Source organism: Hordeum vulgare, chromosome 3H, assembly GCF_904849725.1.
Source record: "Hordeum vulgare subsp. vulgare chromosome 3H, MorexV3_pseudomolecules_assembly, whole genome shotgun sequence".
Lineage (NCBI taxonomy): Eukaryota > Viridiplantae > Streptophyta > Magnoliopsida > Poales > Poaceae > Hordeum > Hordeum vulgare.
The window spans coordinates 517,650,534-517,667,828 of record NC_058520.1 but is presented as its reverse complement, the minus strand read 5'-3'; the positions used below and the strand labels follow the sequence as shown (position 1 = coordinate 517,667,828).

The following is a 17,295-nucleotide window of genomic DNA, read 5'->3' as shown; positions in this document are numbered from 1 at the left end:
ACAGAAACCGAATTTGCTTTATTATTACTAGCAAAAGGGCCCATGCGTTGCAACGGGAGAAAGAAATACCACACGGCACACGCTCTTAATTTATAAAAAATGTCTATAATTTGAGAATTTATAGTTACGATACAAATAAAGATGGTCTTATCCTACAAAAATGCAGTTCAAAATTTCACACGTCTTCTATTTTAACACGGCTTGCATGTAGATTTAATACGTACAAAGAATCAGTCAAGTGACCTTCAGTTTCATCTCTAATCCTGATTTTGTTGACGTGTTCATTCCCAACCCGGATGAGTACCGGTATGAAAGAAAGACGAATAATGACTTATTTATTAAGATTGCACCCTAGGTAGTATTTTTATTAAATGTTTAACAGGTAAAATAATATCATATTTAAATTCTACATATTTTTCTAATCAAATTCCATGTATAATATGTTAAATTTAGAGTTACGGTTTAAAAGATATGAGTATTTAAAAAAGTATTTAATATATAATACGAGTTTAATGTCATAAACAGTAAGGGCTTTTTTGTAAAATCACCTCGATGGGTTTTCCGACGAAAGCGATAGCCTCTTTATTATTATTATTATTATTAGGTAAAGATTTGCTTTATTATTAGAGAGAGATGTGATACTGAATTACTTTGTTTTTTAGTAGTTTGTGTGCTAATTCCCAACGCAAGTATCCAACGATTGCAGGTTACAATACGAAATATGCATGCAGATCAGCTAAAACAAAACCACGGCCACTAGTCCACCTTCACGAAATACTCCTCCAGAGCACATATTTACAGGAGGAAATGCTGCAAGTATCTGAGCCCCTCGTCTACGCTCACGTACCTACAATCCAACAACACCCCGAGCCTCACCTTCTCCACCAGCCTCTCCTCTCCGCTCACCTCGACCACGACCTCCGCCTCCAGCTTCCCGCCGCCGCATCCCGGCGCCGGCAGCCCCTCCGTGGCCCACGCCTCCCCCCTCACGCCACTGCCGAGCGCTCCGGCCCTGGACGCCTTTACCTTGGCGTCCATCATCACGATCGCCGCAGGCGCGACCCCGAGCCCCGTCCGAACAGCCGTCCACCGGACGCTCCAGTGCTCGCCTGGACCAGCCACCGCGTTCCGGTCAGTCACGTTCACCACGAACTGGAACACGCCGCCGGGGGCCTTCTTGACGCCGGCGTCGGACGCAGCGACGGCGAACGAGAGCGTGTTCTTTCCGCCGGCCGCGAAGAGGTCAACCGCGAAGGCGACGTCGGTGAGGGCGAGGCGAGGCGCTGGGAGCGAGCGGCCGCGGGAGGCGGCGGCGTGGAACAGCGCGAAGAGGCCGCGGTGCGGGGAGGGGCGTTGGTCGCCTGCATTGACGCTGCTGCCAGACAAGGGGAGGAGGCCGACGGCGGAGGGGTAGTGGCAGCGGCAGAGACGCTCCCAGAGGTGGTCGGCGGAGAAGGCGGCGTGCCAGGAGGTGGAGACGCAGGAAGCCGCGTCCAGGAAGTTGGCCACGAGGGAGAGCGCCTCCCAGGGAGGAGGTCGGAAAGGCGCCGGCCGTGGCGGCATTGCCGTCGCTCCGTCGTCGCGCATGTGTTCGCTGATCTCGTTATCGTTGTGGAGTTTCGGGTTGGAGACCGGTCTGTGCAAGACAGTCCGCGCTCGAGCGCTTATATGGCCCTGTTTGGCTCTAACCTGGTTAAAATTAGAATTAACCTTGACGGTTAGAGTTAAAGTTAGATTTTAATTTTAACCTTTCAATTAACCTAAACTAACTCTAACTCTCAATGTCTGGTTAGAGTTAGATGTTGGCAATAAGCCATGGCGACCGCGTCGGGTGCGCGTGCGTGCGTGCGACGCGTCAGGCTCGTGGCGAGCGAGTGTGCGTGTGTGAGTTGGTTAGACGGACGCGTGGGATGTGGCCGAGCCGAGCGCTGGAACCAGCTGCGTTCTGTTGGCGTGCGTGCGCGGCGGGCGGCCGAGTCTCCAGGAGATCGCGTACGTGCGCGTAGAGCTCGACGGCGGGCGTTGCGTGGGCGCTGCGTCCAGCTGCATGCATGCCCGTGTATAAATCCCGTCTGTTGTAGCTCGCTGTGCAGAGAGTTGGTGCTCAAGGGAAAACAATACGCCGTTTGTGCGGCGAGTGGCGTACGTGCGCCAGAAAAATACTTCTTGTCTTTGTGCCCTTCTTCTTCCACGAGCATATAAAGTGAGAGGGGTAGAGCTCCGGTGAGGAGGGAGAAGGCCGCGGCAACAATAATTAGTATCAGAGCTTCGGTTCACGAGATCTCCGGGGACCATGGCGCTCGTCCCACACGACGGCGGCGCGAGCGTATCGGTGTCGATGACGATGCTGATGCTCACGCCGGACAACTACACGGTGTGGGCGATCAAGGCGCAGGCGATTCTCGATGTCCACACCGTGTGGGAGGCGGTGGCGTCGGGCGACGCGGCGGTGAACGTCAAGAAGGACAAGGCGGCGCGCACGATGCTCCTTGGAGCGCTGCCGGAGGACGTGCTCCTGCAGGTGGCGACGAAGCTCACCGCCAAGGAGGTATGGGACTCCTTGAAGGTGAGGTTCGTCGACGCCGATCGTGTCCGTGCGGTGAGGTTGGCAATGCTGCGGGAGGACTTTGACCGCCTGAAGATGGCGGACGGCGAGGAGCTGGACGCGTACGCCGGGAGGCTGGCAGGGATGACGGCGCGGTTCGCGTGCCTAGGGGAGACGCTGGGCGACGCGGTGCTCGTGAAGAAGCTGCTGGACACCGTCCCGGATCGACTGTTCCCCTCGTCGCCGGCATCGAGCAGTTTTGCGATGTGGCGACCATGGCGTTCGACAAGGCACTCGGGCGGCTGCGCGCGTTTGACGAGCGGGTTCAGCGTCGTTGTCACGCCCAAGATGCGACCCTATCCTCAATTTGGCACGAAGGCCTCATCAGGGATAGAAGCGCATCTCGTCGTGTCGCAAGAATGGATATCGTTACAAGTACATGTACTGAAAGGATGAATTATATAAAGAATTGGCTTACACTCGCCACAAGCTACATCAGAGTCACATCAGTACATTACATAAACATCAAGAGTAAGAGCAGGGTCCGACTACGGACGAAAACAAACGACAAAAGAAGAACGACGTCCACCCTTGCTATCCCAGGCTGCCGGCCTGGAACCCATCCTAGATCAAAGAAGAAGAAGAAGAAGAAGAAGAAGCAACTCCAAATGAACAATCATCGCGCTCGCGTCAAGTAACCTTTACCTGAACCTGAAACTGGTGTTGTAGTAATCTGTGAGCCACAGGGGACTCAGCAATCTCATTTCCAAAGGTATCAAGACTAGCAAAGCTTAATGGGTGAGGCATGGTTAAGTGGTGAGGTTGGAGCAGCGGCTAAGCATATATTTGGAGGCTAAACTTACGAGTACAAGAAATAAGAGGGGGAAGATCTACGCATAGCGGACGTCACTACAGATGATCAAAAGAATGATCCTGAACACCTACCTACGTCAGACATAACCCCACCGTGTCCTCGATCGGAGAAGGAACTCACGAAAGAGGCAGTCACGGTTACGCACACAGTTGTCAAGTTTTAATTAAGTTACTTCAAGTTATCTAGAACCAGTGTTAAACAAAGTATCCACGTTGCCACATAACCGCGGGCACGGCTTTCCGAAAAGATTTAACCCTGCAGGGGTGCTCCAACTAGTCCATCACAAATTACCACAAGCCGCATAGAAATCCTCAATCACAAAGCTCGCGATCTCGTCGGATTCCCTAATGGAAAACCTCAACTCTGGGATTACCCAAAGCTTCACCGGAATCCCGATGCACAAGATATCTCGTCAAAGGTAAAACTAATCCAGCAAGGCCGCCCGGCGTGTCGACAATCCCGATAGGAGCCGCGTATCTCGTTCTCAGGACACGACGGATAAGCACAGCGTACGGTGGCCTGATAGAAATCTCCCGAGTTGCCCCGGGTTGGCCCCGCAAACGGCTCTAGTTTTGGACCTGCACCAACAGCACTGGCCCCCTGTATTATGTAGAATTACTCCTCGGGTAGCGCTAACTCCCTATGCATTTCAATATTATCAAGTTATTATGTTAGGCAAATGTAGTACCAAAGTTGGGCCTTGCCAGACCAGCCTTAATCTAAAACGAATTATCAAGGGGGTCCCCATAACAACCCCGATCGTGTTAGGAGCGCTCAATTATGGAACATAACACCGGTAGCCAAAACTAAGGGGGCAAAGGTGGAACAAAACACCAGGCTAGAAAGGCCGAGCCTTCCACCTTTTACCAAGTATATAGGTGCATTAAGTTAAATAGCATTTAATATGGTGATATGACAAGGAACCCATGTTATCACATGGAAGCATCTACACCTGCAACTAGCAATGCTATCAACAGGGTTAAGCAAGCAGTAACATAGCCAATCCGTGGTTTGCTAGGTTGAACAGGTTGAAGGTATCATGGCATTGTTGAGAGGCTGATAATTAACATGTGGTAGGCAACGAGACATAATCGGTAGAAGCGGTAAAACTAGCATGGAAATGATAGTAATGGTATGTAGGGAAATGGTCATCTTGCCTGAGATCCCGCTTGGAAGAAGAATGCCTCCGTGAAGCAGATGAACCGACGTAGTCGAACGGGTCCTCACAATCCGGCACGATGCGGAACTCTATCGAGACGAGCAAACCGGAAACAAGAATCAACACACGATATTCACCACACGATGCACAACACATATGATGCATGAGCTTGAATACATGCAAGTCACGGCATGACAAATCACACAATCATACCTACTCATTAAGTGAAGTTCAATATGCAACGAGTTGCATATTGACGAAACTCCACGTTCATTTATTTAGTTCTATCCCGATTAAATACACGGCAAGATTAAATGTGGTTAAACATGCAAGAGGTGAAGCGGAAATTAAACTACCTATCTAGGCATTTTAAATGAGGTCGGAAATGACATATAGCACCTCCGAAACGACCTCACATGGTAATTTACAATTATGTCCAGATCTGAATTAATACCTTTAATTGATTGTTAAACAGCAAAACAAATAGGTTCATGTGATTCTACGCGTCAAGGCAAGCAACCTACACGTAAAGAACATCTCCAACGGAGCTACGGATCAAAAGATGCAAGCACCGCAAGATATGATGGCATGAATGCAAAATGTGTGCAACGGCGGACACGAGCACTTCAAAACATGCCTACAGCAAAAGAAAATGAAACTACACAAGATTCTAAGCAAGTTTCATGCAGGACACGATCAAATCGGAGCTACGGTTCGAAAACTACGAGCAAAACAAGAAAACACTACAATCTGCCAAAATCAGCCTCATAGCATTTTCTACGCCTCACAACTTCGGCTACACAACTCCGATAAGCTCAAGCAAGGCATGGCACGGAAGAGGGCAAGAAGCACTACTACAAACAACTAACAACAACTAGCATGGCAGCAAGGAGCACTAGGAAAAGAAGACACAAAACGGCATCTCACGCACTATTTCAGACTTAGTGAAAATATCACCTCCTGAAAGTGCAGTTTTCAGCCGAAAGCAATATTGACAGCAGAAAAACCTATAGCTACAGGTCTCCAAATGGCATGAAACTTAACAGCATGCTAGAGAAACATAAGGGGTACAACTAACTCCATTGGACCAACCTCAAAAGAGCTACAGATCACAAGCTAGAAGCAAAACAAAACAGCAACAAAATAAAAACAGATCCCAGACTTAGAAATATTTCAGCTCCTCTAAACCAGCACTATTTCTAGCAACTTGAGAGCAAGCAAACAACACCTATACATGCATTTCTATTGCGACTAAAAATACCAGGGGCTAAACAAAACATCCAAGATGAACTCTCTAGTTGACAACTAATTCAAACGAGGCACGGGATAAATTCTACGACTTATACAAAAGGTCTTCACGGCCAAATATCTCGCAAACTAACTTCCTCAAAAGCTAAAACTAATTGCACAGGAAAATCCATGGGATTTTTCTACCCCGGAAACATATTAAATATGTGGGGTTTGCAACACAAAATAACGCCACACAATAATGCGGGAGAAATAAACCTAGACACGGAAAATAATCTAACGGGCAATCCCTACACGCAAAAATACAAATGACAGCTCTAAAATACATGGAAAATAGCTCCCTAGAGCATGGACATTTATCCTACGTCATACGAACAACCCGGACACGCGCGAAAAATAACTACGGATCGGAACCTATTGTAACAGCACGCAAAACAAAGCATTAGGCACCCTAAACGGCATTAAATAAATATGCAAGTTTCAAAATCATATTCTACGAGAAATTCTACACCAAATCGATATAAAGATCACCTCGATCCGACTAACGGAACTAAAAATACGGGCGTTTAAAATCTAGTGGTTCCCCGAAAAAGATAAAACTGAAAACCTAATACAATACTAACGGGCCGAATCTCTAATGGGTTCAACACGGCGCGAGCACAACTTAATTACACAGCGCTCAGGCACGACTAGAGGGGCTCGCAGGAGAGCTCACATTGGGCTTGATGGGCCGACCGGTGGAGAGACTGGGCAGGCCGGCGGTGGTGGAGCTGGGTCGCGGAGCTGGACCGCCGAGCTGGGCCACGTGGCGCCGGTGCTGGCCGGCCCATGCGCTGGTTGGGGGCAGGGAGCGAGGCGGCGCTGGCCCTGTCGCCCTCCAGCTCGAGTGCAGCCATGGCGGCGGCAGGCCGTCGCACTGACGTGGGTGGCCCGGGCTCCCGGCGGGTCGAGGAAGGCGGGGGAAAGCGGCGCTGGATAGATCCGACCGTCGGGGTCGCGTTCCTGGCGGCGGCGGCTCGAGGCGACTCCTGGACGACAAGGTCGGCGCGCGCGGGATCTGGGGCTACGACGGCCGGAGGAGGCTCTGCGCGACGGCGGCTGTCGACGACGTGGGACGGGCCGGTCCTAGTGGGGGCTCCGGTGACTGGGGCTCGCCGGACGGCGCAGGTCGAGGCGGGAGACGGCCCGGGACGCCGCGACGCGAGGGGGCGGCTTGGCTTGCGGTGGCGCGCCGGCCAGTGCAGGCGGCGGCGGCTGCCTCGGGCCGAGATGGGATCGGGAGGGCCTGTCTCGGGCTCGCGGGCCCGGCGGCGCTGTTGGGAGAGAGGATCCGGCAGGATTAGGGTTAGGGGTGGTTTGGCACGGATTTCGAGGAGATATGAGAGGGGGCTGTCCGAAAACTAGAAGAGGTCTATATATAGGCAAACCGGGGGGCTCGGTTAACCGGAATTTCGTTCCGGATCCAACCGCGAGGTCGGATTCGGACGATTCCGAACGCCGGAACGGTTACGAGGCCGTGTAGAGGGGTTATCCGGAGACGAGAGGGAGAACGAGCGACGCGTCACGAATTTTAACAACACCGACAGACGTCCGACGAATAACCGAAGACGGTGCCGCTACGGTCGACCGTTCGGGTACCAATCGGTCTCCGATCGCGACGAAATTCGACAGGTGGCCTAGCTACATCTAATCGTGACCGCGTGCCAAGTCTCACCTCGATCAGAGAGAGTTTTAAACACACTTTAAAAATAGGGTTTCGACGGTGCCGCGGGCGCGTGGGAGTGCGGTCGGGCTCAGAACGGGCTACGACGCGAACCAGCAAATAACAACGGATGCAAGTTTTGAAAACGGGCGGCAACGGAGATGTCGATGCAATGCAGATGATGCGCATGATGCGATGATGATGCGGCAACTGAAAATACCCATACGACGAAAACGGAAAGAAAAGGGGAAGCTTCTGGAACGTCGGCATCGGGCTGTCACAACACTCCTACACTACAAGAGGATCTCGCCCCGAGATCCAAGAATGAAAGGGGGGAGAGGATGAGAAAGAACAAGAGGTAAAACTTAGTCGCTTCTTGACAAACGAGTGAAACCAACGATCCTTGAAGGTTGCAAGGAGATGAGGACTGATATGAGAAGGAAGCAAGAATTCACGGAAAATTTCGGCAGCACTTCGGTAGGAAAATGGGACAAAAATTCGACAAAAAGAGAGAATTAGAAAATATACATAACAAACAACTACATAGAGCAAGGGAACACCATGAACTTGAGAGAACACCAAGATAGACCCAAAAGAGCAATATCACAATGCCTCCGTAACAATAGAATAGGAACTAGCTCAAACGGAAGAAGAGAATGAAGATAGAATGACAACCACTATCTCCAATGAACTTGACAAACACCCTTGCAAGGAGAATTGAACGAAGTTGTTGGAAACAACAACGAAAAGAACAAGATAGAAGTGGGCTTACGAAGATCAACTCAACATATATGAGGTGACAACCAACCACTAAAAGGAACAAGGATAGCTGAAAGCAAAGATATCAAAACTTCTTACACCAAGAGGGTGCATTGAGAACTGGTATTAATGACAAGCACCATGATAGCATAATCCATAGAAAAAGCTTTAGGTGAAGTTCAAACCAAGATGACTCAACGACGAAATCATGAGTTGAGAATATCTCATGATCATAGAATTGATGGGTTTAATTATCTCATTCTTGAGAGGAAAAACTCTTCGAGGCTCCTACACTAACAAGAAGGCTATAATACCACCTCAAAGGATAAAGGAAGTACAAATGCACTGAAATGCAAGGGAAAGAATGCTTGAGGTTCTTCAACAAGAATCTTGAAGAACACTTTGAGAATGAATTGAAATCTTGATGAATCACCATGAAGGACCTCCGTATACAAATGAATGATGCAACGATATCAAGGTAGAAATGAATAAGATTAAAGGCCTGCAATGATATAGATGAAGCTTCACAAAGAGATACTGATGGACTTGGAACTTTGGAAAAGAAAGATAAGCACTTTAAGAAAACAATTGATATCAAGAGCCACTCCGGAAGAAGGATTGAAATCTCTTGGAAGAAGGAAGAACAAGAATAAGAATTATGTTATGCTCATCCTTCATCAAGTATAATTGATAACAAGCAACGGATCTAGCATACCACTTATTCCTCTTGAAAAGATTAAGGAGAGATATAAGCACCAACTAGAAGAAATCTTGAAAGAGGCCCCGGTGAGAGTTGAAATGAATGAGGCAACCCTGAATGACTGGAGATACATGAGAATGAAGAGATCACGAGCCACCTGAGAGAAAACTTGAACTAGGCACCGGATAACCGAGAGACGAACGAAGAGACAACAATTGAGAAGAATCGAGGATGAAAGCTGAAAGTTGAGAACGAAGAATCTTCTGAAATGATGGTCTTCGGAGGATCGAGAATAAAAACAACTCAGAAATGCACCGGATCGTAAGAAAAGGATACTCATGATTGACAACAATCAAGAAGATGGCACCAAGCTGAAATGATGAATCTCCAAGAGAATGAACCAAGATTGAGAGAAACACTCCTTCGGATAGCAAGCTGAGAATGATGACGAGAAACAACACCAAGAACTACTGAGACACTCCGGAATAATGAAGAATGCAAGGTTGAACCATATGAGAATTAATTCAAATAGGTCTTGGAGAAGGGGTATGGCTGATGAAATTCATACTTACGTCATAGATGAAAAGAATTAGAGATCTCCGAGAAAAAAAATTAGGAGAGCCAGGAAAGATCCTGGGAAAGAACCTGTGGGTTATGGGCCCACTCAAAGAAACCACCGTTTAGAAAAGATTGCAAGAAAGATTGATATTGCACCGGTATGAAGAGGACTAGATGAGGTTAGCACCTCGAAATAATAAAAAGAGTTGAAAACACGAAACTACTGAGATATCTTCAACACACCGGATAAAAAGGAGATGAATGAATAACAGGATAGGCTGATAAGAATCTCCAACATAGGAAGAATTACACGGATGAAAAGGATATGATGACACGGACAACTGAATTAAATTCACCGGATAAGAGAAAAGAACAGACAGCGGGAGCACAAAGAAAAGAAAACTCCTTGATGAAAATTGAATCACTAAGGAAAAAGGGCGGGAGGGCGGGGAAAAACAAAGACAACTGGGGACAGATGAGAGAACTCCGGAAAGAATTGAGAGAATGATCTGCAACAATTAGGGAGGATTGAATCCACTTGGAGAGAAACCCACTGGTTGAATGGAATTGATACGATGACTCCGGTTTAAAAGGAATTGCCATGACAATCGATAAAGCAAAAGAATTAATACTCTCACAAAAATATGAGAACACTTCTTAGAAAAGATCTGAAATCACCACTTGACATCGAAGCAACACGAATTACCATATTCAACAAAACAAAGGGTGCGGCTTATGAAACAAGCCAGAACAAACTCATGAGAAAGATTTCCGTTCGATATTTTCGTGGACAGGATCGCACGGGCACGATTTACAGTAGTCATCAAGTGCAAGGCAGTGCACCCGACATAGGAAGCGTCCCCGAGTCGTAGCAAGCTACAAGGACTCTTTAAGACACAACGTGTACGCACGATTTACAGTAGTCATCAAGTGCAAGGCAGTGCACCCGACATACGAAGCGTCCCCGAGTCGTAGCAAGCTACAAGGACTCTTTAAGACACAACGTGTACAGCTGTAAGTCGACCGTGAACAAACAAATCCACTAGATGTCGAACCCCAACCTAACATCATGCATTTGTTGGAAGATTGTCCTATAAGAAACTACTTGAATTCCCACCTATGAATTCCCGAAATATCTGGTCATGCAATCTGGTACACGGATACAAGGAGTAATATCACACAACTCCTATACTAACCCGTCACCTGTATCACATCCGTCAACACACGACCAGAATCTCGGACCTTCATCTACAACAGACCCTCGTGATCGCAACGATACAAAGTATGGCAGTACCCCCGAACAATCTGCACCAGTACTGGGGACATCGGGGTTATCTCGCCACTACTAGTATTGAAGGAATTACGAACATCCTTCGTTCTTAGATACTATGAAATCTGAATGATAACGAAGTGCTCGAGAATCCCCTGGAGCTCAACTCCCCGGAAGAATATCAAGTCAGACAGGAGGCACCAAGACAGAACTCCGTCACATCGGCATCATATAGATTCCAAGAATATCCGCGTGATCCTAAAATTTTTTTTGAGCGACAAGAGGAGTAGAGTACATTATTACGTCAAGATTCCTCACCAGAGCATAGAAGAGGAGAAAAAAGAATCCTACTCTCCGATATATAACTAAGACTCAAATAGTTTTTCACTAGACTCGACTCGGCCAAGTTCGATCAATCAAGGGGGCTCCAAGGTCGGTCCTTGCTCTGATACCAACTTGTCACGTCCAAGATGCGACCCTATCCTCAATTTGGCACGAAGGTCTCATCAGGGATAGAAGCGCATCTCGTCGTGTCGCAAGAATGGATATCGTTACAAGTACATGTACTGAAAGGATGAATTATATAAAGAATTGGCTTACACTCGCCACAAGCTACATCAGAGTCACATCAGTACATTACATAAACATCAAGAGTAAGAGCAGGGTCCGACTACGGACGAAAACAAACGACAAAAGAAGAACGACGTCCACCCTTGCTATCCCAGGCTGCCGGCCTGGAACCCATCCTAGATCAAAGAAGAAGAATAAGAAGAAGAAGCAACTCCAAATGAACAATCATCGCGCTCGCGTCAAGTAACCTTTACCTGAACCTGAAACTGGTGTTGTAGTAATCTGTGAGCCACAGGGGACTCAGCAATCTCATTTCCAAAGGTATCAAGACTAGCAAAGCTTAATGGGTGAGGCATGGTTAAGTGGTGAGGTTGGAGCAGCGGCTAAGCATATATTTGGAGGCTAAACTTACGAGTACAAGAAATAAGAGGGGGAAGATCTACGCATAGCGGACGTCACTACAGATGATCAAAAGAATGATCCTGAACACCTACCTACGTCAGACATAACCCCACCGTGTCCTCGATCGGAGAAGGAACTCACGAAAGAGGCAGTCACGGTTACGCACACAGTTGTCAAGTTTTAATTAAGTTACTTCAAGTTATCTAGAACCAGTGTTAAACAAAGTATCCACGTTGCCACATAACCGCGGGCACGGCTTTCCGAAAAGATTTAACCCTGCAGGGGTGCTCCAACTAGTCCATCACAAATTACCACAAGCCGCATAGAAATCCTCAATCACAAAGCTCGCGATCTCGTCGGATTCCCTAATGGAAAACCTCAACTCTGGGATTACCCAAAGCTTCACCGGAATCCCGATGCACAAGATATCTCGTCAAAGGTAAAACTAATCCAGCAAGGCCGCCCGGCGTGTCGACAATCCCGATAGGAGCCGCGTATCTCGTTCTCAGGACACGACGGATAAGCACAGCGTACGGTGGCCTGATAGAAATCTCCCGAGTTGCCCCGGGTTGGCCCCGCAAACGACTCTAGTTTTGGACCAGCACCAACAGCACTGGCCCCCTGTATTATGTAGAATTACTCCTCGGGTAGCGCTAACTCCCTATGCATTTCAATATTATCAAGTTATTATGTTGGGCAAATGTAGTACCAAAGTTGGGCCTTGCCAGACCAGCCTTAATCTAAAACGAATTATCAAGGGGGTCCCCATAACAACCCCGATCGTGTTAGGAGCGCTCAATTATGGAACATAACACCGGTAGCCGAAACTAAGGGGGCAAAGGTGGAACAAAACACCAGGCTAGAAAGGCCGAGCCTTCCACCTTTTACCAAGTATATAGGTGCATTAAGTTAAATAGCATTTAATATGGTGATATGAAAAGGAACCCATGTTATCACATGGAAGCATCTACACCTGCAACTAGCAATGCTATCAACAGGGTTAAGCAAGCAGTAACATAGCCAATCCGTGGTTTGCTAGGTTGAACAGGTTGAAGGTATCATGGCATTGTTGAGAGGCTGATAATTAACATGTGGTAGGCAACGAGACATAATCGGTAGAAGCGGTAAAACTAGCATGGAAATGATAGTAATGGTATGTAGGGAAATGGTCATCTTGCCTGAGATCCCGCTTGGAAGAAGAATGCCTCCGTGAAGCAGATGAACCGACGTAGTCGAACGGGTCCTCACAATCCGGCACGATGCGGAACTCTATCGAGACGAGCAAACCGGAAACAAGAATCAACACACGATATTCACCACACGATGCACAACACATATGATGCATGAGCTTGAATACATGCAAGTCACGGCATGACAAATCACACAATCATACCTACTCATTAAGTGAAGTTCAATATGCAACGAGTTGCATATTGACGAAACTCCACGTTCATTTATTTAGTTCTATCCCGATTAAATACACGGCAAGATTAAATGTGGTTAAACATGCAAGAGGTGAAGCGGAAATTAAACTACCTATCTAGGCATTTTAAATGAGGTCGGAAATGACATATAGCACCTCCGAAACGACCTCACATGGTAATTTACAATTATGTCCAGATCTGAATTAATACCTTTAATTGATTGTTAAACAGCAAAACAAATAGGTTCATGTGATTCTACGCGTCAAGGCAAGCAACCTACACGTAAAGAACATCTCCAACGGAGCTACGGATCAAAAGATGCAAGCACCGCAAGATATGATGGCATGAATGCAAAATGTGTGCAACGGCGGACACGAGCACTTCAAAACATGCCTACAGCAAAAGAAAATGAAACTACACAAGATTCTAAGCAAGTTTCATGCAGGACACGATCAAATCGGAGCTACGGTTCGAAAACTACGAGCAAAACAAGAAAACACTACAATCTGCCAAAATCAGCCTCATAGCATTTTCTACGCCTCACAACTTCGGCTACACAACTCCGATAAGCTCAAGCAAGGCATGGCACGGAAGAGGGCAAGAAGCACTACTACAAACAACTAACAACAACTAGCATGGCAGCAAGGAGCACTAGGAAAAGAAGACACAAAACGGCATCTCACGCACTATTTCAGACTTAGTGAAAATATCACCTCCTGAAAGTACAGTTTTCAGCCGAAAGCAATATTGACAGCAGAAAAACCTATAGCTACAGGTCTCCAAATGGCATGAAACTTAACAGCATGCTAGAGAAACATAAGGGGTACAACTAACTCCATTGGACCAACCTCAAAAGAGCTACAGATCACAAGCTAGAAGCAAAACAAAACAGCAACAAAATAAAAACAGATCCCAGACTTAGAAATATTTCAGCTCCTCTAAACCAGCACTATTTCTAGCAACTTGAGAGCAAGCAAACAACACCTATACATGCATTTCTATTGCGACTAAAAATACCAGGGGCTAAACAAAACATCCAAGATGAACTCTCTAGTTGACAACTAATTCAAACGAGGCACGGGATAAATTCTACGACTTATACAAAAGGTCTTCACGGCCAAATATCTCGCAAACTAACTTCCTCAAAAGCTAAAACTAATTGCACAGGAAAATCCATGGGATTTTTCTACCCCGGAAACATATTAAATATGTGGGGTTTGCAACACAAAATAACGCCACACAATAATGCGGGATAAATAAACCTAGACACGGAAAATAATCTAACGGGCAATCCCTACACGCAAAAATACAAATGACAGCTCTAAAATACATGGAAAATAGCTCCCTAGAGCATGGACATTTATCCTACGTCATACGAACAACCCGGACACGCGCGAAAAATAACTACGGATCGGAACCTATTGTAACATCACGCAAAACAAAGCATTAGGAACCCTAAACGGCATTAAATAAATATGCAAGTTTCAAAATCATATTCTACGAGAAATTCTACACCAAATCGATATAAAGATCACCTCGATCCGACTAACGGAACTAAAAATACGGGCGTTTAAAATCTAGTGGTTCCGTGAAAAAGATAAAACTGAAAACCTAATACAATACTAACGGGCCGAATCTCTAATGGGTTCAACACGGCGCGAGCACAACTTAATTACAGAGCGCTCGGGCACGACTAGAGGGGCTCGTAGGAGAGCTCACATTGGGCTTGATGGGCCGACCGGTGGAGAGACTGGGCAGGCCGGCGGTGGTGGAGCTGGGTCGCGGAGCTGGACCGCCGAGCTGGGCCACGTGGCGCCGGTGCTGGCCGGCCCATGCGCTGGTTGGGGGCAGGGAGCGGGGCGGCGCTGGCCCTGTCGCCCTCCAGCTCGAGTGCGGCCATGGCGGCAGCAGGCCGTCGCACTGACGTGGGTGGCCCGGGCTCCCGGCGGGTCGAGGAATGCGGGGGAAAGCGGCGCTGGATAGATCCGACCGTCGGGGTCGCGTTCCTGGCGGCGGCGGCTCGAGGCGACTCCTGGACGACGAGGTCGGCGCGCGCGGGATCTGGGGCTACGACGGCCGGAGGAGGCTCTGCGCGGCGGCGGCTGTCGACGACGTGGGACGGGCCGGTCCTAGCGGGGGCTCCGACGACTGGGGCTCGCCGGATGGCGCAGGTCGAGGCGGGAGACGGCCCGGGACGCCGCGACGCGAGGGGGCGGCTTGGCTTGCGGTGGCGCGCCGGCCAGTGCAGGCGACGACGGCTGCCTCGGGCCGAGATGGGCTCGGGAGGGCCTGTCTCGGGCTCGCGGGCCCGGCGACGCTGGTGGGAGAGAGGATCCGGCAGAATTAGGGTTAGGGGTGGTTTGGCACGGATTTCGAGGAGATATGAGAGGGGGCTGTCCGAAAACTAGAAGAGGTCTATATATAGGTAAACCGGGGGGCTCGGTTAACCGGAATTTCGTTCCGGATCCAACCGCGAGGTCGGATTCGGACGATTCCGAACGCCGGAACGGTTACGAGGCCGTGTAGAGGGGTTATCCGGAGACGAGAGGGAGAACGGGCGACGCGGCACGAATTTTAACAACACCGACAGACGTCCAACGAATAACCGAAGACGGTGCCGCTACGGTCGACCGTTCGGGTACCAGTCGGTCTCCGATCGCGACGAAATTCGACAGGCGGCCTAGCTACATCTAGCCGCGACCGCATGCCAAGTCTCACCTCGATCAGAGAGAGTTTTAAACACACTTTAAAAACAGGGTTTCGACGGTGCCGCGGGCGCGTGCGAGTGCGGTCGGGCTCAGAACGGGCAACGACGCGAACCGGCAAATAACAACGGATGCAAGTTTTGAAAACGAGCGGCAACGGAGATGCCGATGCAATGCAGATGATGCGCATGATGCGATGATGATGCGGCAACTGAAAATACCCATACGACGAAAACGGAAAGAAAAGGGGAAGCTTCTGAAACGTCGGCATCGGGCTGTCACAGTCGTGGACAAGACGGCGGCGAGCGTGGCGGTGAACAACTGCTGCTGACGGCGGCGCAGTGGGCAGCACGGGAGCGTCGACACGGCGGCGCTCGGGACGACGACGATCAGAGGAGCGAGGCGTGGGGCAGCGGAAGAGGACGGCGAGGTCGCTGCTACAACTACGGCTAGAGGGGGCATTTCAAGCGCGACTGCACCCGGCCGAAGAAGGAGGCAGCGACGGCGAAGCAGGCGCTGCTGGCGGACGTCGTCGGAGTGGAGGACGACGGGCTCCTCTGAGCCGCGGCTTAGGGGGTGTGTGTTGGCAATAAGCCACGGCGACCACGTCGGATGCGCGTGCGTGCGTGGGACGCGTCAGGCCCATGGCGAGCGTGTGTGCGTTGGTTAGACGGACGCGTGGGGTGTGGCCGAGCCGTGGAACCAGCTGCGTTCCGTTGGCGTGCGTGCGCGGCGGGCGGCGAGTCTCCAGGAGATCGCGTACGTGCGCGTAGAGCTCGGCGGCGGGCGTTGCGTGGGTGCTGCGTCCAGCTGCATGCATGCGCGTGTATAAATCCCGTCTGTTGTAGCTCGCTGTGCAAAGAGTTGGTGCTCAAGGAAAAACAATACGTCGTTCGTGCGGCGAGTGGCGTACGTGCGCCAGAAAAATACTTGTCTTTGTGCCCTTCTTCCACTCTGAGGGAGAAGGCCGCGGCAACATTAGATTCTAATTTTAACACTTGAATTAACTTAAACTAATTCTAACTTTAAATGTGTTTGGATAGGAGGATTAGATGGACAATAAATGCTCTTTCTCAATCATTTGGCTACTTTGGACCTCCCTCTTTCCGTGGACCCCACCTATTCTGACAAAAAACACTTCTTAGATGGTTAGAGTTTTTGGGTGGGTTAGATGCATCTAACCAACTCTAACTACCTGTTTGAATCTTTGAGGGTTAGATGAGTCCAATTTAACCCACTCTACTCTAACCTGTTTGAATCTTTGAGTGCGGTTATGCACTTAGATCATGTACGGTCTTTTGAATGAATAAATTGCCTTAGGGCCGTATTTAAAAAAAAACCACGGCCACTAGTCCATCTTCACGAAATACTCTTCCAGA

General features: G+C 48.9%; 1 protein-coding gene across 1 annotated transcript; it reads right to left on the bottom strand.

Annotated features, from left to right (window-relative positions):
* Positions 1-795: 795 nt before the first annotated feature.
* On the bottom strand, positions 796-1,587 carry LOC123440377. The gene has a single exon (XM_045116949.1). It carries the CDS (start codon positions 1,585-1,587, stop codon positions 796-798), a length of 792 nt encoding a protein of 263 aa, XP_044972884.1.
* Positions 1,588-17,295: the final 15,708 nt, after the last annotated feature.

Excerpts from the sequence above, each read along its gene's own strand:
- LOC123440377 (XM_045116949.1), bottom strand. The coding sequence starts at position 1,587 with ATGCGCGACGACGGAGCGACGGCAATGCCGCCACGGCCGGCGCCTTTC.